The sequence below is a fragment of the Peromyscus californicus genome, unplaced genomic scaffold, assembly GCF_007827085.1.
Source record: "Peromyscus californicus insignis strain IS unplaced genomic scaffold, ASM782708v3 Scaffold_4__1_contigs__length_199733344, whole genome shotgun sequence".
NCBI classification, from domain to species: Eukaryota; Metazoa; Chordata; class Mammalia; order Rodentia; family Cricetidae; genus Peromyscus; species Peromyscus californicus.
Genome location: NW_026294562.1, coordinates 71,358,749 through 71,379,318, shown reverse-complemented (window position 1 = coordinate 71,379,318; position 20,570 = coordinate 71,358,749). Strand labels below are relative to the sequence as shown.

Here is a 20,570-nt window from a genome sequence, read left to right as displayed (position 1 = left end):
CCCACGCAATCATAAATCATGAGTTCAGAGCCCCAGAACCCATGTCAAAAGCTGGGTGGATCAGTGTTTGCTTGTAACCTCAGCAAGGACAAAATGGGCGATGGAGTCAGGCAGTTCCCCGCAAAGTTGCTGGACAGTTATCCTAGCCAGCTTGGTGAGGTTCCAGCCCGGCAAGATACCCTGCTGTCCCAAATAAAATGTGAAAGGTGTCTGAGGAAGGAACACATTAAGGTTGTTCTCTGATTTCCATGGATGCATTCACACATTCATATGCGTACCTGCATACACACACACACACACACACACACACACACACACACACACACACACACACACACAAACACCCCTACTTATCCTTTGGGGAGAGCCATGATGCTAGGACCAACCTCAACAGTATATAGACTACAGGCCATTTGGGAAACATGATTTGGCATCACATGGAGAGCTGGGTAATTTTATGTCAACTTGACACAAGCTAAAGTCATCTGAGAGGAGGGGGCCTCAATTAAGAAAATGCCTCCAGAAGATCAGGATGTAGACATTTTCTTAATTAGTGAGTGATGGGGGAGGGACCAGCCCATTGTGGGTGGTGCCATCTCTGGGCTGGTGGTCCTGGGTTCTATAAGAAAGTAGATAGAACAAGCCGCGAGGAATAAGCCAGTAAGCAGCACCCCTCCATGGCCTCTGCATCAGCTCCTGCCTCCAGGATCCTGCCCTGTTTGAGCTTCTATCCTGACTTCCTTGGATGATGAACAGTCAGTCGTATGGAAGTATAAGCCAAGTAAACCCTCAGAACGGACTTACTAGAGATCCATTCAGGATGAGGTCTGTTGGTGGGGAATGCCACACAGAGCCTGTCCTTTCCTTCAACTGACTCGAACAAAGACCCATTGTGCAATCTCAACCCCAAGAACACTCTCTAGGAAAACCAAATTGGCAGCAGAGTCACAGCTGACCCTCTGTCCCTCTTGTCTCTGAGCCCTCTCCCAAGCAACCCACCCAGCTGAGGGCCACCACTGCCTGCTCTCCTGGAGATGTCCCAGGTGGTGGCCAGCTGCCAGAACCTGGGTGGAAACAGACACTAGGCTTGCAGCTGTCCTTCTTCTTTCTGGATCTCCACTTCCTCATTTGACAATGAGTGGAGGAGAGATGATTTAGGGTCTCTAAACTCCGAGTTTTGTGGGTCTCTTTGAACTTATGCTAATGCTAGATACTTTCTCAAGTCTGACTAGTGGGGCTGGGAACACTTGGGAGAGAGTAATGATGATCAGGGGTAGGAGTGAGGACCCAGGAATTCTTACTGCCCTCGAAGCCTGTGGTTTACACCGCTCAGTGAGGTCCATGGCTACCAGGAGAACTCGAAGAACTGAACTCTTGAACACACAGGATGGATCTTGCCTTGCCCTCCTCAGTAGATGATGGCCACTTTCAGGTCTCCTGACTGCTCTGTCATCAAGGCCATCAGGACCCCAGTCCTAAGAAGAGCTCTTGCTCACTGGCAGATGCTCTCCTGGAACTTTGCAGAAAGTTTGCCAAGCTTTTTCTCAGCCCTCCCTCCCACACAGACTCCTCAGGAAGGCGGAACTGAGTTTGAGGCAGAGCCAAATTGGACTCTCATGGATTAAAAGATCACAGAAACAAGCCCATCTGATTTCCTTACTCTACAGGCAAGACATGCAGGCCTACGGAGTGTTAAGATTAGCCCAGGGTCAGAAGGAGAGGTGGAACTGGCTTTAAATCTTGCCTTTAGAGTTGATGGCCCTTATGAGCTTGGGGACATGAGCTTGTCATATCTTAGAGTATGTACCTAATCAATGCCCGTTGCCATCATTTTCATCCGTGTGCATCATTATTGCTTTTGTGGCTACCTGACATGGTTACATGCCCCTCAGTAACACGCTCCCATCTCTCCACAGGCTGGTGGAACTCTTCTCCACAGCACCCATCGGCTCCCACTGGGGTGTGCTGTCCAAATGCTTGGCCTACAGCAAGGCTGCATCTGACCCCTTCGTATACTCCTTGCTTCGACACCAATACCGTAGGAGCTGCAAGGATCTTCTGAACAGGATCTTCAATAGACGCTCCATCCGCTCCCGTTCTGTGGGCCTCACAGGTGACTCTCACAGCCAGAATATTCTGCCAGTGTCAGAATGAAGGACCACTCTCCTGCTGGGGAGTTCAGGATGAGGTGGACAGAGCAAAGGGAGGTGGGCTGGGACTCCTGGATGGACATGAACTGCCACCCTTGCCTGGTGACTGCAGTGTTGTTGATGTCTGAACAAGTTCTTGGCTCTTCCAGGGTAGATTATCAGACTGTCCCATCACCAAAGGATGGCCATGGGCCATGTCCTGACTTTTCTTCTTGGGAGTGTATTTTGAGCATTTAGACTCACCAAAGGCCTCCCAAAGGATGGTAGGCTAGTCACTGTCAAGGACACAGAGTGCTGGTGGCAGGTGTAGGGCATGACGCTCACCTGTTTGCTAACCACTGGTCATGGGGCTCCATGCTCCAAAGGACATTTCAGTGATGCTGAAAGTGAGGCTGTCTGTGGCCATCTGGCCCCAGATCTAATATGGCCTCTCTTTTCCACTTGGTAGTGGTGGCTGCTGTAACCCAAATATTATCTAGCTGGTGCCGACTACATTGTGCTCAGCTGACACCTTTGGGCTCTGCACTCAGTGGGGAAGTGTTTAACAACCAGTTTGCTGCCTACCAGTTGTCTTAGGAATGATAAATTGGATTCAACTTTTGTCCCTCTTCCATCAAACAAACTGATGTTTGCGTGTATTGACAATCGTAGCATGAAAGTGGTCTCAATAGACAGGTAATAGATAATGTTAGAGTCTCTGAAATCTGAGAAGGAAGTCACCTTCTTCTGATTTGCATGCCATAGCTATGCGAGCCCAGTGAAGCAGGAAGAAGGTGTCCGGTCTGTCCTACCTCCCCATCTGGGATCTGAGTTGGTAGGAAGGACTCCCTCTTGTCTTAGACATCTTGCCCATCACATCCTGTGAGGTGGATGCACAGGAGCTGACATAACAGAGATGCAGTCTTAGTTTTCAGATACTGGGTACCATTATCCTCATGGTTCATGACCCTCATTCTGTAACTCTGTCTTGAGAAAGTGGGGGTTGTCCAAGGTCACCACAAGAGTGCTTTGTGCCACTGATGAGAGAGAGCAATTAGTATAGGATGCTGTTTCTATAATATACATGCCAACCCACTGGGAGCCATTGTCTAGGTCTCATTAAAAACTAAGGACTGGAGAAGTAGCTTAGCCAGTAAAATGCTTACTGTACCAGGCATGAGGACCTGAGTCTGACCCCCAAGAATCCACACTAAAAGCAAACTGGACATGGTGGCGTGCACCTGCAATCCTAGCACCGGAGAAGCAAGAGAGGTGGCTCCCCAGGGCTCACTGGTCAGCCAAGATTTAGCTGAACTGGTGAGCTCCAGGCCAGCGACAGATCTCAAAAAAAAAAAAAAAAAAAAAGGAAAAAGAAAGAAAGAAAAGAACAAAGCAGATGGTGGCTGAGAAGCAACACCTGAGATTGACCTCTAGTCCCCACATGCCTGCACACACACACACACACACACACACACACACACACACACACACGCACACACGCACACACATGCACACACACATATACGCGCACACACATATATGCGCACACACACATGCACACACACGCGCACACACACATGCACACACATATGCGCACACACACATATACACACACACATACACACACACACACACACACACACACACACACACACACACACACACGGTCCATGCCTTCTTCCCATCTTATCCTTTCAGACTGACTTGAGAATGCTCAGAGCAGTTGTTTCTCGGCCCTGTAGGAGACTCCTCTGGGTGGAAAGGGTGGGAAGCCATCAGGTCAGAAGGATCTTTCTTTCCTTATAGCTCCACACATCCTAGTCTTAGAAGTACAGAGGGAACTACCCACCAGGGACCAGTCTGAAGAATGTTGGTCTTCCCTGCCAGGCAGCCCCAGTAGTTAAAGACAGAGAAATGTCTGCTTGTCTATTTGAAAAGATGGACTATCATTAACTCTTGGCAATTCATTTAGAAAACAGCTCCATCAGGCTTAGTGTTGTCGGGCTTCTTAGTTTCCATGGAGATAGTTGTAATATCTAAGGGGACTTTAATATCTTCCCATTGCTGGGAGAGGTATGCTCACACCTGCCTTGACAGAGAAAAAGAACCTGGGGTCCAGAGGGGACTCCTCAGGATACTTGTTTGGACTTTGTACCCATCTCTCCCCAGCCAGTCTTACGGGGGAGTTGGTGAGGTACACTCCCTCCCTCCTGTGACAAGGGATGTCACACAGGTAGCTTGAAATTAGCCATGATGGAAGTTTTTATATACTCAGAATAACTAAGTGTTGTAAATCAGGCCTTTCCCCCAAGCTGGTTGTCTCCCATCTACCAGCACAACACTGCCACATGTTTCTTTCTGGAACAAAACCGTCGTGGTTCGAGTCCATTCAGTCCTATCTAGCCCAAATCACAACAGTCACTTCTATAGCTTTCCTAGCAAAGAGCAGCTGTGTCTACCCTCTGTTGTCCCAATACTCAAAGTGCTAGGGAAGTTCAAATCAAGCAGGGACCCAAGACAGCACCCACAAAATAATCTCCTCCCTTTTCACACAAATCCTGCTGAAGTTGGGCAAGACAGGGATGGGGACCCAGAGGGTGAGGTCAGTAGACAAGGAAAGGCGATTTAGGGCATCCACGTCTCCCATATTGGTTCGGAGGGAGAGTAACCCTACAAATCCTTTCTCTGCTTACTCTGTGTAGGCAACATATTGCACCCTGAGTTGCAACGAGATCTCTTTGTCCCTTCCCTAGCTAAGAAGCAGGAACTGCCACCCACGACACCACTTATCCGGAAGGCTGTATGCTGTAATTTTCACTATGCCTCTGAAACTGCTTACCATCTAATAAAACCCGTTACATTGGCATCGTGCCACTGACAAGAACCCCAGATAAGCCCATTGATGGAGAGTTTTCATTATCACTTAGGCACAGGCTTGAAAACCCCAAGGGAAGCGAGAAGGAAGCGGCTCCATTGGCAATGGGCACCAGCCGATGCTGCAGCAATTGCCTTCCCATAAACATCTAGTGTCATTCTGCACATTTCTGAAACACACCCCCCCCCCCCCGGTCACTGCTCCCATCTGAACGATCTACCTCATTCTGGCTATTGAATTCATCAAACAATGTGTGGTTTTCTCAGGCATGAGGTATATGAAACAAGACTCTGTCTCCCAAGGTGAAAGGTCTCCATGACTTGCTTGACTCCCACTAGTTTCCAGAGTCACATTCACTGAGCTTGCATGTGAGGGCCACTGGGCAGGTGAAACCATTTTGTGAAGTTTGGTAGTGATGCCTATAGAGACGCCTCTTCCAGATCCCAAATCCACCCCGTGGGCTCAGTTCTGGTCTCACACACACTGCTTCCCTTTTATAATCTCTCTGGCCCCATCTGCATTTCTCTTGCACCCCTCCTTGGAGGTCAGGGTCTCAGAAACCTGGGGCCCTGGGGCATACAGGATGCTTGCTGAATGGTATGCCCTTGATGTCTGGGTGTCTGGCTAGCTCATCCCCCATAGACATTTGTCTACATTCAACTAGGAGACAAGCACGGCTTGGTGACCTCCTCGGCTTTTTTTCTATTATATTTTCTTCCAGGGCTCAGCTCAGGCCCCCATCAAAGTGAGCAATAAATCTTTTGCCTTGTGTTTGTGAGATTTTTTTTTAATGTGTCTCTCTCTCCTTGAAAGAAGGTAGACAGAATAGAGCCAAGCCTGTGTCCTGGCTGTCACTCCTTCCCAGGCTTAGATGCAGGTAGTCATCTGTGCTTGGCTGTGATGTGGTTGTTGGATGAACCTGAAGGCTGTGTGTTGTCAGGATTTGACCTTAACACAGGCTTAAGTAAGTTGCCTGATTTTCCTAAGAATATTCTATAAGGTGCCAGAAACTATATGGATCAGTTCATATCATCCAGCCCATGAACACCATGGGGAAAGATCTGGAGACTGTGAGGTACCCATTGCCTTCCTGAGAATCTGAGGGTCTGAGTGGAGACAGTGGCTATTAAACATCCCCATCCCCAAGTGTCACCAAAGGAGGTGCTTCAATATGAACTCCTGAGTTCCCCCTTCAGAGGTGAATTCAGGTAAGCTGGCATGACTTGGGATTCTATGATCTATATATTGGGATCCAGGCAGCTGACTCAGGTGATCTTTCAACTCTGTCCCAGCAGGGATAGCCCCTCTTCAGGGACACTACACGATTAGTGTTTTAGGTGTCGAGGACTCCTTGTCAACTTGCACTTTCGAGAAACTTTGGTCTATCATCTTCATGAGCATCAGTAGCCTACAGTATTCCCCCAAGACCCAAGTGAGGCTTCTCATTCCCTGACTTGTCAGGACTCACATGGAGATGATGTGAAGAGCCTTTGGTGGGGAGAGAGGGAAGAGCTCGGAATCTCCAATTTGTTCTACAGGTTCAGTGGAGGAATTTGTGTGTGTGGCCGGGGAGCCTGCCTTGTAAGTTTCTTACCTTCTTTGCCAGCTTCCACTTCCACCCAAACTCTTCCTCCCGTCTTTAGAAGGCCTCCTAAGCTCCTTCTCCAAGCACAGAGTGAAGCGAAGGAGCTGAACACTTTGGGCAGTCAGCTTCCCAGAAGGGAGGAGCCATGGGTCCTGAGGAATGGAGCTGTCAAAATTCAGTGATCCTGCATATAGAGAGGACACAGCTGGAGCTTAAGGTGGTGTCTATCAGCCTGACCCAGACACCAGAAGTTAGGGACTGCTCAGTGCCAGAGGTCCAAAGAATGGGCTCCTGCAATGACCTGCTGAGTGGCTGGTGGTAAAACTGGATCTGACCAAGAGCTGTGGGAGTTCTCGCCTGTCACCCCATAGTTCCGTAAGCCCGAGTCTCCTGTGGCAGGCCCCCGGAGGAGATGAGTGTCTATGTGGGCCTAGGTAAGGGGTGTTGCTCAGCACTGTTTACGGGAGGCCCTAGAAGACCTTGCAGAGGCAGTGGGCATTGGGCCAGAGCTGCTGCTGCAGCATGGGGTGAGATGTAGGAGATGTGGACCAGCCTGGTAAAGGTCCAGTAGGGTGGGGCTTAGTGTGCATTCAGAAACACTGTCCAGGGGCTGCTCAGAAGTGGGCAGTGCCTCCCAAGACACAGTGAATGCCATCTGTGGCCAACAAGGTGGCTGTTCTTGGAGTCAGAACAAAATTAGAAAACAAAAAAAAAGATGATAGGGAGAAAAATCCACAGATATTTAGCTATCCAAAAAGAGAAGAATGAAAAAGCAGGAGGGAAGAAAGGAAGAAAGGGAAAGGAAGGAGGGAGAGGGGAAAGGCAAAGGAATTGAATTCATTCGGAGGGAATTGACACTCATTTTAATTAAATATTTTATTTACTTATTTACTTGCCACCTAGTCCTTCCCTCCAATTCTTTCCACCCCTCTCCTGAAACTGTTTCTCCCTCCCAACTTCATGTACTCTTTTTTTTAAACCATTGAGTTCAAGTGGTGTTGCCAGTGTGTGTGTGTGTGGGGGGTAATAGGGCTGTCTACCAGAGCATGGCCAATCTTCCCAGGGCCAGACCTCAGAAGAAAACTGTTACCCCTTCAGCCGTCACCACTGCCAATAGCTCCTCAGCCAGAGAGTGGGGTGTAGCTAGAGTTTTCCTGCCTGGCCCACAGTCAGGACAAACCTCTGTCACCTGCCAGTCCCACAGCCGCTCAGACCCAACCAAGTAAACACAGAGACTTGTATTGCTTACAAACTGTATGGCCGTGGCAGGCTTCTTGCTAACTGTTCTTATATCTTAAATTAATCCATTTCTATAAATCTATACCTTGCCATGTGGCTCGTGGCTTACCGGCATCTTCACATGCTGCTTGTCATGGCGGTGGCTGGCAGTGTCTCTGACTCAGCCTTCCACGTCCCAGAATTCTTCTCCTCCTTGTCCTGCCTATACTTCCTCCTGCCTGACTACTGGCCAATCAGTGTTTTATTTACTAACCAATCAGAGCAACGCATTTGCCATACAGAACATCCCACAGCAGTGGGGCTTTGTAACCCCCTCCCTGATCCACGCTGGGATTTCGACTGGCTTTATCTCATGCAGGTGAATACAGCCACAGCCACCGGGAGTTCATATGTACAATGGGTCACTGTCATATCCAGAAGACATCTGTTTGCTGCAGTCCTCCCAACCTCTGTCTCTGACCATCTTTCTACTCCCTCTTCAAGGATGGTCCCTGAGCCTTGGTGGAGGAGGTGTCACATAGATGTCTTATTTAGCACTGAGTGCGCTATGAGTCTCTTACATTCTGGAGTTCGACCAGTTGTGGGTCTCTGTATTAAACTATATTTACTGCAAAAATAGACTTCTCTGAGGGTTGAAAACTGCCCAATCTGAAGGCTCAGGGAAGTGAGATCCTAGAGACCAATGTTGAGTTTCTTTTCTTTTCTTTTCTTAAAATTTTATTTATTTATTTATTGGTGTGTGTGTGTGTGTGTGTGTGTGTGTGTGTGTGTGTGTGTGTGTGTGTGTGTGTGTGACACAGATATCCTATTTGTTGACTGTGCACTCTGTGGTCATTTATTCTCCACACTTTGGCCAGTTCTGAGTTTCTCCACTGACCACCATCCCCTGCATAAGGAAACTTCTCTGATGAGGTCTGAAAGGCACACTAATCTATGAGCAGAAAGATACACATTAAGAGGGCAGTTTAATGCTGTTTCCATTTATCAAAATAATAGTATAAATGTACAAAACAACACTTTCTCATGCACACAACCCTGGAGCCTGGAAACTCCCCAAACATGACTTCTCAGATTGTTACCCCATAACATTTGTGACACTATTGTACTCATGGGAAAATCTTACCATGTTGGTCTTTTATCATAGTTATCAGACTCACAGATGGCTAAGACTGTTGATGACATTTCCCCAGCAGCCTGCATAGCACCTTCCAGTACTATGAGAGCTAGCCAACAAAGGAAGAAGCTTCTTGGTCAGTATTGATTTTACCATGGCCTGTGACTAATGTGTGTAGTATTTTCAGCAATAAGGTCACGTCATCAAGTTCTGGTATGCAACCAAGCCAACATTCATTTTAATGATAGCGTTCATTCCTCTGTTTAATAATTTATTTACTCGCTTACTTACTTATTTGCTTATTTTTAAGACAGGTTGTCCAAGCTGGCCTTGAACTCACCATATAGTCCACACTGGCCTCAAACTTGTAGCCTATCTTACAGTGATCAGCAATCCCCCTGCCTCAGCCTCCTGGGTGCTGCTATTGCAGGCATGAGCTACCACACAGCTACAATTAAGCCCCCAGGCACATTCTCTTTGAGCACCTTCTCTGATGATATCCTAAGTTGGGACAAATGTGTGTCTTCATTTTCTCTAGGGGAATGTGACACAATTAATATCCATGCAGGCCGAGGCTTACTGCTACCAATCCCCAGGGGCAAATGGAAGAATTAACACAGCATGGTGTACAGTGGCACAGCCATGGTCCAAGGGTTGTCCTCACACTTATTAGGCATTCCACACCCTCACCTTCCTTTGCAGGGGAATGAACAGTTCATTCTTGCAATGTGTCATGTAAATACATACTTCACATTTAAAAGTCAGATGTGAATCAAACCAATAGCAGCAGAGCTCTGTTTTATCATGCACACCAATATTTAAGGATTTTTTTTAAACAATTGATATTTTAGAGTCAAAGACCTATGTGTACCCCTAGGATGTGTATGCTCTTAGGAACACTGCGACATGGTATTTCCCATGTCCCTTCACACGTGCCCAGTAAGTCTACATAGTCACCATTAGACTTATTCCCTAGTATGGAAGCAGAGGTCATGATGTGATAGTTTCAAAGGGCCTAGAATCTCTATTTGGAGACAGGTAGTCTCAGGCTTCAACCACGCTCCACAACACCCAAAGAGAGCGAGTTTGGAATAGAAGGGGTCAGAGGCCATCACAATGACATTCCTGCAATGTGTCCGGGTGACTGGAACCAGATCATAGTAATTGCTCAGGCTGGCTAAAATCCCCAACACCCAATCCCCCAGGGCCCAACCTCCCATTGCCTTTCTTCAGCTCCTCTGTTGCCAAACCTTTCCTTGAATTATTAATAGTAACCAACCCGCCCTGCTTGAGAAAGCTTCGAATGCCAAGTTTCCTTGCTAACTGAAATGATTCCAAACCTCAACAATCCTGTTTCACAAGAAATGTGTAAACACAATTTCTCCTGGCGCATAGGGGCATTCATGGGATCTGGTGTCTCGCCAGCCCCATTAGGGTCTCCTACAGAAAACCCAGTTGCTCTGAGTTGCAAACAGCAAGTCAAAAGGGTAGTTTGCCTTGCCTCCCCGCCTCCTGGGGCAGTTAACTCGATGTTGATTGGATCGAGTTCTTTTCTTAGGCACCTCTGGGAGAAGGAATTGAAATCTTGCATCTGAATGTGTGGGCTTCTCATTTGGTGAGGATGCTCTTGGGTGGATATAACTCTCCCTCTGGTGTTGTATCCTGTGTAGTGGATGAGACTAGACACTATCAGCCATGTCCATCTTTCCTCCCCAAGAAAGCACAGTAGATTTTCCTTGCCCAGTATCCCGTAGAAGAAGCATCACTTCCTACAGATGAGAGGGGAGCTGGTAGGAGGCCACTGCTAGTGTGCCATCCTGGAAGCTCTTGGGCACCAGGGCACTAACGACCAGTGCTTTACACCCCAATGTTTTCATGCATTTCACTTGCTTTGGCTATCTGCAAAGGCAGCTGAGGAGGCTTGTGTCATTCATAGCTTGAGGCATCCAGAAAGTCACCAGTAGATGACATACGGGTCCTCACAGCTGGGCAGTGTCAAGTGCATCCAGCAAGGCTAAGGCTAGAATTCTACCAGGAAATGCATTTTATGTCTTAACATTTCAAGAAAAGTTCTGAAAACTAAGATTTGGGAAAGGTAAAAGCTATTTCTGGCAGTGCTCGATGGGTTTCTACAGTGTTGCAGTCCTCCCCAGGAGGGTCTGAGGAAAATGGGTGGAGACGCTCGTGTTTGCAGAGTCTACGCTCCTCCCACCAGCGTGCACGCCTGTAAGTGTGTGCCACGGGTGGTGGAAGTTCAGCACCAACAGCCGAACACTGAGCACCAGAAGAATCAAAAGTTTAGTGTCATACTTACGTCATTTGTAGTTTTAACTTTGCTTTCTAGTTTAATGAACGAAACTGTGGCTCCATTTATCTTTAAGTATCCACTACTCTGTCTCCCAACATGGCAACGTTTACCTTCCCTGTGACTCACCTGCCAACAGCTGTATTCTGCTGAAATGGGACTCGAGAGATTTGAATCCAAGGCCAGTGCTGCCTGCTCTGTTTACAATGGTTTGTGTTTTGTGAATATATATCAAATGTTGTAATATATTTTTATGATAGAATTGATGGTTAATACAAGGGAAATTATATATATTGTGATTCTGTCCAATAAAGATTCCTGTTATAAAATCTCACCTGGAAACCCTGTCTCGAAAAACCAAAAAAAAAAAAAAAAAAAAAAACTCACCTGTACTTGGCTGACGTAGTGTGGACACATTTTTGTGTATATGCTAATAGTCAGAAATGGTGGCACCAACATTTGTCTTTCTTTTTTCTCTTGCCTTCTGAGACTATTCTCATTTCTGCACCCTGTCACTGCCTCTGGCCTCATGCAGCTCTGAGTCTGAGGCATTCTCCTTAATTTGTGTGAACTCACAGTAGCCACAAACACACCTGTCATGGGAGAGGTTTGTCCTCTACTGCTTCCAAATGCAATGTGTGTTAAACCATTCGGTGTTGCTGTAAGAGAGTACTTGAAACTGGTTATGTGCAAAGAGCAGCACTGAACACCGGGAAGTCTAAGATTGAGGGGCTGGTGTCTGGCATGGTGGAAGGCATCATATGGCAAGAAAGAAAGAATATAAGAAACTGAACTTGAGGCTTCCAGACTGCTTGGAGTTGGTGTTAATGCAGGCCTGAAGGTGGAGCCTCATTACTTAAATGCCTCTCATCAGACACTCCCACGCAGGAGATTCAGTTTCAATCACTTGCTTGGGGAGGCAGGGCAGATTCAAACCGCAGAACCATGCAACTTTTATCCTTTGGGCAGGTTCTCTGGACTTTGCCAAGTGATCCATGACTGGGATTCCAGAGACAAGCATTCTGGGAGGGGAAAGAAGCCACCCTCTTGTTGCCATATACTTCGGTGCTGTTCTGGGCTTTCAGCCAGGTCTTCTTCCTAAGAGTTCCAGCTGTAAGATTTTCCCCTTTCATGATACAGAGTCTGGGATCAGAGAGGTGAGGAGGTGACTTGAGACCAGAATGATGAGTCAGGAAGGAATCTGTGCCTGCAGATGGAATACCCTGGTCCACAGAGGCTGTCCTCACCACTAAGGGTCAGCCCTCCAGCCACTTCAGGACCAAGGATCTGAGTAACAGTGTGGACCATCACAGCCCCCTGAACACCTGCTGTGTCCCAGATGCTGCATGCTACACATCAGCAGCACTGCCTCTGTAACCTGGCATTCATTGTTCGTGTGAAGACGGCACTATCCCCGCCCCCATGTTTCAGTAGAGAACCTGCAGGTGTGGCGCAACATGTGCAAAGGGAAAGAGATGCTCCATGAAGACTCTGGCTGGCCTGTTCCTTCTGCAGCTACCCTCCAGGCAGGCTGGTGGGCTCCTTAGCATCCATAGTCCCGCTGTTCTTTATTTTTGTGGTCTCCCCTTAACCCTGGCTTTCTTTTCCAGGTTTTTGGTTACCTCCAGTCAGCCGTGCTCCAAAAGTATTAAATGGGAAATTCCAGAGATAAGCAATTTACATGTTTCCAATTGCATATGGTTCTACCACGAATGTTGAAATCTCATGCCACTCTACTCTGTCCCACCGGGATGTGACTCAGACCTTTACATGAACAGTGTCCCTCAATCCCCACACACCACCTGCTCACAGCTGCTTAGTAGCCTCAATGGCTGTCACCGTATCTGTGAGTGCTTATGTTCAGGGAACCCCTGTTACTTAATTTCAACCCCAAAGCACACTAGTAGTGATGCGGGCCCTGTGGATTTGACAAAGAAAGGCCATGGAGTGTTTCATTTAAGGAAATCGAGAAAACGTCTCAATGTAAGGGAAGAAAAGAGTCATTTGCTGATGTTACTAAGATCTAGCCGGAAGAAGGAAGGAATGTCCTCTGGGTGAAATGACAAGGAAGGAAGGAGAAATGCCTGCTAGTTTTATGTGCCCCTGCACATAAAACTGCAGAAATGGTGGGCTTGTTGCATATGAAGAGTGCCTTAACTTCTCGGCATGCTCTGTGGCTTTGGGTACCCATTGGGATAAGGATAGATCACTGTCTTCTTAATTTTTCTAACTTCTGGTAAACCTTCTATGCATTTTCAAATTCTTTGACACTTTCATACATGCATAGAATGTATTTAGATCACATCCACCCCCAACTCCCCTCCTCCGAGGTGCATATTTAGAAGGGCCATGTTCTAGGCTGGCTTCTGACTTATTTTATCTGCCTTTGTACAAAGCTCTTCTGTCTGTCAGTTCCAGTTTTCCCATCTTTAATTTCCCAAAATTAAGCTGTGATGAAATTTTGGACATGGAAGTCAATAAAAAAGAAGAATAGCATTCAGAAATAGGCAACACCTCAGTGGTCCCTTGACCCTACAAAGGTGCTAAGCCAATCCAGTGGGGGGAAGAAAGAGCCTTTCAACTAATGGTGTGGAAGCAGCTGCATGTCCATGCCCCCAAATAAGCAAACCTTGACCCATCCTGCCCCATGCACTAGCTTCTCTTGAAACTCTCATACACATAAATGGAGAGCTAAAAATCTAAACTTCCCAGAAGAAAACACTGGAGGAAATCTTGACATCTTTGGAGCATGCAAAATATACCTTTGGGAAAAAAATGGTTGTAAGTGATGGACCGGACTTCATCACAATGGAAAATGCCTGCTCCTGAAACACCATTAAGAAAATCAGAAGAGCAGGGGCAAAACAGGACATTTGCAATTCCCGAGTCTGGCAAAAGATTTGCATCGATAATACATAAGAAAGATAACCTCACAGAAATGGATAGAAGAAATAAGCATCGCCAAAGAAAGGTACGCAAATGACCAACAGCACACAGAAAAATCCTGATATCAAGAATCATCAGGCAAATGGAAATTAAAACTGCTGAGAGATACCACACCACCACACATCCCTGGGACAGCTCAGCCAAAGAATGTGGAACGATTGAAAGGCATACATTGTGCTCGAGGATGCAAAGTGATCTGGTGTTTGTGTATCTGTGTGTGCTTGTGTGGCTGTGGGTGCACATGTAGAAGGTACATGTGTTGCTGGGGGTACACATGGGTCTAGGGGTCCATGTTTGGCTGGGAATACATATGTGTATGGAGGACACAAATTAATGTTGAGTATCTCCTCGGTCATTCTCCACCTCGTTTAATAAGATTTTTATTGCACTTAAATTTATTTTGTGTGGGGGCATGCACGACTTGTAGGAGTTGATTGTCTCCCTTCACTATGTGGATCCCAGGGATCAAACTCAGGTCACCCCATCCATGTTGAGCGGCGAACACCTTCATCCACCCAACTGTCTCACTGGCCATCCTTCTCGGTTTTTGAGACAGGATATCCCACTAAGCAGGAGCTTACCAATTGGTTAGACTGGCTAGCCAACAAGCTCTGGGAATCTTCCCGTCTCCGTGTCCCTCCACCTAGGTGCTGGGTTACATGCCCAGTTTCTGTGGGGTGCTGAGTATTGAATCTCAGGTCCTTGTGTTTGCACAGTAAGCACGTTACCCACTGAAGCCATCCCTCCAGTCCCAGCATACGCTTACAAAAATGTAACTCCAACGAAGACGTGTCTGAAGAGTGACCTGTGTCTGGATCTTCACAGCAGCTTTGCTTGTCAAAACCCAAAGCTAAAACCAGCCCAAACATCCAACAGCTGAATAAACACGTATCATAGTCTCTCTTTTTTCTATTTATAGGAAAATAATTTCAAAGGCTAATCTAAAGTGATAAAAAAAAAAAGTGGTCATTTGTGTTTGGGGTGACAGACATCTCAGAGGCATATTGTGGTATTTGGGGGGGGTCAATACAAGAGTTCCTGGTTAACAGCACTGTTGCTTGTGTGGTGTGGAACATCTGTCAGAGCTCATCTGATCACACTTAGGATGGCATTGTTTATCTGATCACACATAGGATGGCATTGTTCATGCTGTCACACGTAGGATGGCATTTATCGCTGATAGACACATTTCCATTGAACAGAGTGTCTCATGAGGGAAGCCACCTGTCTCTGAGACTTCTTTTCGTTCCAGGAATCTTGACAAATTCTCAGAATTACCTTCTCTCATCGAAAATTCTTCATTTTTCAGAACCACTAAAAATTTTCCCCAAAGACTGAATCCGTCAAGCTAATAAGTCTTCCTTTGGGTGGGGGGTGTTTGTAACCTTTTATGGGTCATGGGCTGTTAGCAGTCTATAATACCAATGAATTCCCCCAAATAACCCTTTTGGAAGTAAAACACTTAAAAGTTCAGAAAGAATCAAATTATGTTAAAATATTTTTGCTAAAACGTTCTTGAAAGTTGCAGTGAAGTGATATAGATTGTTGCACTAAATGACGAGATCCAGAGACAATATAAACACTGTTGTGACCTTAAGCAGCATTTCAAATATCTGCAGAAATAGTAAGGTGACATACGACATCTGTAGTTTCCACTGTTATTAAGGTCACAGCTTAGCTAATGTCCCTGTAGTCTGCTCTTCAGTATAGCTGACGGTAATGCCAAGTCTCCATCAAAGTTAGTGAAAATGGAGATATGACCTTCCTTCGACTTCACAGACTGAGCTGTGTCTGTGGAACCCCATTAGAAACACTCATGCCCCGCATGCCTCATGTGAGGTACTAAGTCATATTTCTCCCAATTCATCCTGAGATTGGCCCCTCACCCACAAGAAGGTGGTAAAGGAAGTTTGGAACAAGAAGTCTTGGGGACAAGAATGTACCAAGAGCTAGTCCTGCTGGGAAATGACCCCCCGCCCTGTGAGGATGGGGAAGATGCACTTGGAAATGTCTTAAGGGCCACCAGAACTTCTTTTCCCTCCAGATGTCTCTATAGATGGGTTTCCCAGAATGGTGTTTCCTGGGTTCCTGAGTCTGGGGGGCCCAGCCTATGGCTGAGGGAGATACTAGTAGTTGTGTTGACAAGCTGGCCTGGGCATGAATTTGTCTTGACTGGGGACAGTCCCAGGGTCAGGGTGAGCACAGGGTAGACCCTCTATCCTCCACCACCACAAGCTTGAGCAGGTTGCATGGAGATGGCAGGGTAGGAAACTAGCCTCCAAAGTCCCTATGACTGGCCCCATCAGGTAAGTGGTTAAAACCACGAGTTGCCACTGCACAGCATCGAAACAAATAATGGAAGGATATGGAACAACAGAAAATCACTTATATGGGGTTCTCACTACACAATATTTTAGGAAGTTCAATAGTGTGTGTGTGTATGTGCATGTGGGGTGTGTGTGCATGTGCATGTGTGTGTGTCTATGTGTGTATATGTGCATGTGGTATGGGTGTGTGTGTGTGTGTGTGTGTGTGTGTGTGTGTTGACACTGGTTTGAGTCCTCACTGCCAGAGAGGTGAACTTCCACAGAGCCCCTGGTTCCACTTTTGGGTGCTTTTGTCTTTGGCCTGCCAAAATCCTCTAGGGAAGAAGACTCAGAGGGTGACTACTGGCTGAAAGTCCCCATGGAGTCACCCTGAGTGGAGGTTACAGGAGGGGGAAGGGGCTGTCACTCGGAGGAGTGGCTCTTCTTCCATCAGACAAGCTCAGTGGTGGCTGTCCACGGAACTTGAGGGCCAGACAGTAGTAGCAGAGCTGGTCCCCAGCTGCGACACCTTTGGGGTGCACCGGTAGCTACGGACAGTATACCTCTGATGTCATCAGATACCCTAGCTTTCCCTTCCCTTCCCTTCCTTTCCTTCCTTGTCTCGTAGCCCATACTGGCCTTAAAACTGGCATATAGCTAAGGATAACTATGAACTTCTGATCTTCCTCCCTCTACCTCTGGAATGCCAGGATTACAGGTGTGCACCCCACACACAGCTTATGCAGCACTAGAGGCCAAATCCAAGACTTAGTGCTTGCTCGGCAAGTACTATACCAAGCGAGCCATATCCCCAGACCCAAACCCAGACAAAAGAATGGGCTCTGATCATCAACTCAAGCTGGTAGATGATGGGTTCATATGCTAGCTCTGGGGACAGCAGGTTCCAGACTAACTACTTCAGAGCCTCCTAGAGATCTCATTCAAACAGGGTCTCGTGACACTTCTCTTATGCCTTTGAGACCAGTGTCTTTGCAGAGGGGCCTGGCGTCTTCATGGCTGGTACAACTCAACAGAACAATTCTCTTGTGTGTCTCAAAAAGAGGTTGGATGGGGACCTCAGGTGCGACCCTGGACTCTGAGCTATGGTCAAAAGGGGGTGGGGGGAGTCAGAAATCAGGCAGAATGTCTGCTTTGTGGAGACTCTAAGGCTGTCTTCCACTCTTTTTGTTGGCCCCGTCTGGAAAGGAGGATGAGAAATGGGAGGCCAGGCGGGGAGATGAGTCTTAGCTGAGCTAGGGTCAAGCCAAAGGTGGCTTGCAGATTACCACAAGCCAGAAGCAGGGGTGGGAGAGTGGTGGGTATGTGGGAACTTCCTATCTTCCTCTGAGTGTATGCACCATTGGCAGCCAGGTGGCCAAGAGTCAATGCTGGGCTCCCAGCACAATGACCTCGGGACTTAGCCAGCACATAAGTTGGGTGTTGGTGTTCTCCCAAATCAGTCTGCTCTCTGACTCAGTCACGCCAGGCCCTGCTTTCAAGGTGTCTGCAGAGATAGGTCCTTCTGTCTCCTTTCACCCTATCCTGTTCCCCAAGTGTCTTCACCGTCTTGTTTTTGCCCTGCTGGAAAGAAGGGAATACAGTTATTAGGGAACAGGCTTTGCGCTCTTAGGGGTTACTTCAGTCTAGGAAGAGTCAGCTCTGGTCATGGGGGGTGGGGAGGAATGTGACTCATGGTTGACTGATAGCTGACATCCAACATTGGCTGATGCACCTTGGGTCCCGTCCTTATCTGTTTTCCCCGTATATTGTATTCTGTTATCTTCCTTCTGAACAATCCTGTTCAGAGGAACCTGTATTTACTTACGTGCTTGCATGTTCTGTCTTCTGTCTCCTCTCCCAGCCCCATTCTCCTCCCCATGTCCTAAGTACCCAGCACAGCATCATGTACTCAGCAGGTACCTCTCTCAGCAAATTCCTGTTAATAACAACACTGTGGGAATGGTACTTCGATAATAGATTTTTCCTGTCACCTCTCAAGTTCCTGTAGACATTAGACATCACAGAGAATGCTGATTTCCAAGTCAAAATATTCATTACGATCCATGCTGTTTGCCATTTCCTCTGTCTGAGTCATTACCCTGTCGTGTGCCTTGGGAGGAAATCAGTCCTCTCCTGGGAATGCCATGGTGTGGTGGCTGAAATCGGAGCCCTGCTCTATCCTCGGTGACCTTGGTGGTGTTACTTCTCTACTGATCCCAACCAGGAAGCTTTCCAGATCTGCTAAAGCAGCTAGGGTCACCAGGCTGGATGACATCAAGACAGGTGTAAGAAGCTGCAGGACTCCAGGAGAGACAATTCCCCCAGACATGTGCAGACTGTATCAAGTCGTTCAGAAGGCTGGGCACCCTTCAGGCACGAAAACACCAGAAGCAAAAATGGAGATCCCTCTGTTTGACATTTCCCCCTGTTTATCCCATTAAAACCAAATAGCTGTGCAGTGCTGAAGTTTGTTCCTGGACTCATTAGGTGCCTCCTCATAATTGTGGGTTTGAAAGCAAACTTGAGGCACAGCCTCTCAGGGAAATTAAGCTCAAAGAGCAAGAGAACAAGAAAATGCGTAGGAGCTGGGTAATTGCACGGCCGTGTCTCTAGCGGTGGGCTCAGGCACACAGAACAGCATATGGGATCTGAAGGGAAGACTGAAATGAAGCTCAATTCAGACAAATGCTGAGCAAAAGAAGCCGGGGGACATTTGTGGACAAGCCTCTAGCTCATTATTCATTTGTCAACTTTACCCAGTAATTGGCTCCATTTCTCCCCAGTCCCTCACAGCACTCACCTGCGCCCATCTCCTCTGAGTGGGGAAGAAATGTTTGGAACTACTCTCTGGGATGTAGGTCAGTGGACACCAGCCAGGGACAGTTTCCCTCCACTCTTCCATCCCTTGTCTTCCGACAAGATGCATGCTCTTTGGTCAAGCCATCTGCAAGCCTGCCTTAGACACAGGGGGCTCCTAATGCTACACTATCTATAAAAGGTACTGCATTTTGCTTCTTTGAATATGAATTCATTTCTAGGAGCCACTCTGGAAGGGGAGAAAGGCAAAACCACAAGCTTTGGAATCACAAGGATGTCTGATGAAGACTGGAGGTGGGGTGCACAACAGTACCTTCCTAAAGCTGTCTTGCAACACCATCACACATATCAGGCCAGAGGACTTTGCAGGTATGCTTAAGTTAATCAACTGAAGATAGCAGAGTATCCTGTATGGCGTAATTACCACCTAGGTGACTATCTAGGGTTCTGGAAAGATGAACAGGGTAGGTGGGTAAGATGGCTCAGCAGGTAGAGTTTCATGCCAGGACCCTACATGATGAAGAAGAGAATTGATTGCCACAAGACATCCCCTGACCTCCACACTCATGACATGTGCACCCAGCATATGTGCAAATACACACACACACACACACACACACACACACAGAGAGAGAGAGAGAGAGAGAGAGAGAGAGAGAGAGAGAGAGAGAGAGAGAGAGAGAGAGAGAGAGGAGCAGGCTAGTCAAACAGAGCTGTGACAAGAGGAGCCAGTCAGAAGTATCTGATGGTGCTTGCTGCTGGTTGTGACATAGAGAAGGGCCAGAAGCCAAGAACACAAGTGGCCTATGAAAGCTGCTAAGGGCAGAGACCTCTAAGGAACACAGCCCTCAAACACCCTGGTTTTAGCTCAGGGACATTCAGTTTGAACTTCTGAGCAACAGGAGCAAAGGATGATAAGTCTGCGCTCATTTAAAGTGGTGTGTTGCAGCAGTACAGGGCATTTGCATAAAAATAAATGTACTTTTCTGTATCCTGGTCCATAAATCCAATATCCCAGCCACAAAATGGAAGAAAATTGGTCTAGCAGTACATCACAAAGATCTCAGGGCTTATACAGCTGCAAAGTGGTTGAGGTCAAATGGAAGGTTTGGAGCCAAGGTTTTTATGAAAGATAAAAAAAAAGTTGAGTAACAGTAAGAGTGGCCCTGGGGTCATCGGGTCACACAAGAATTGCTAGTGTGCTTCAGTGCCAAAGAGTCCCAGGAAAGCAATATGAACTGGTCTGTGTCCTAA

The 20,570-nt window shown here is 47.2% G+C and overlaps 1 protein-coding gene across 4 annotated transcripts in view; it reads left to right on the top strand.

Annotated features, from left to right (window-relative positions):
• Gpr26 (G protein-coupled receptor 26) overlaps positions 1-20,570 on the top strand; it is an 88,693-nt gene that overhangs the window by 15,384 nt on the left and 52,739 nt on the right. For 2 of the 4 annotated variants that reach the window (XM_052714771.1, XM_052714772.1), the window contains exon 3: positions 1,917-2,113. In XM_052714771.1, coding sequence (XP_052570731.1) covers positions 1,917-2,113 — 197 coding nt within the window. Of the gene's footprint in view, positions 1-1,916; positions 11,582-19,537; positions 19,686-20,570 lie in introns of those variants that run through there. The other 2 variants (XM_052714769.1, XM_052714770.1) reach the window with 2 other exon arrangements.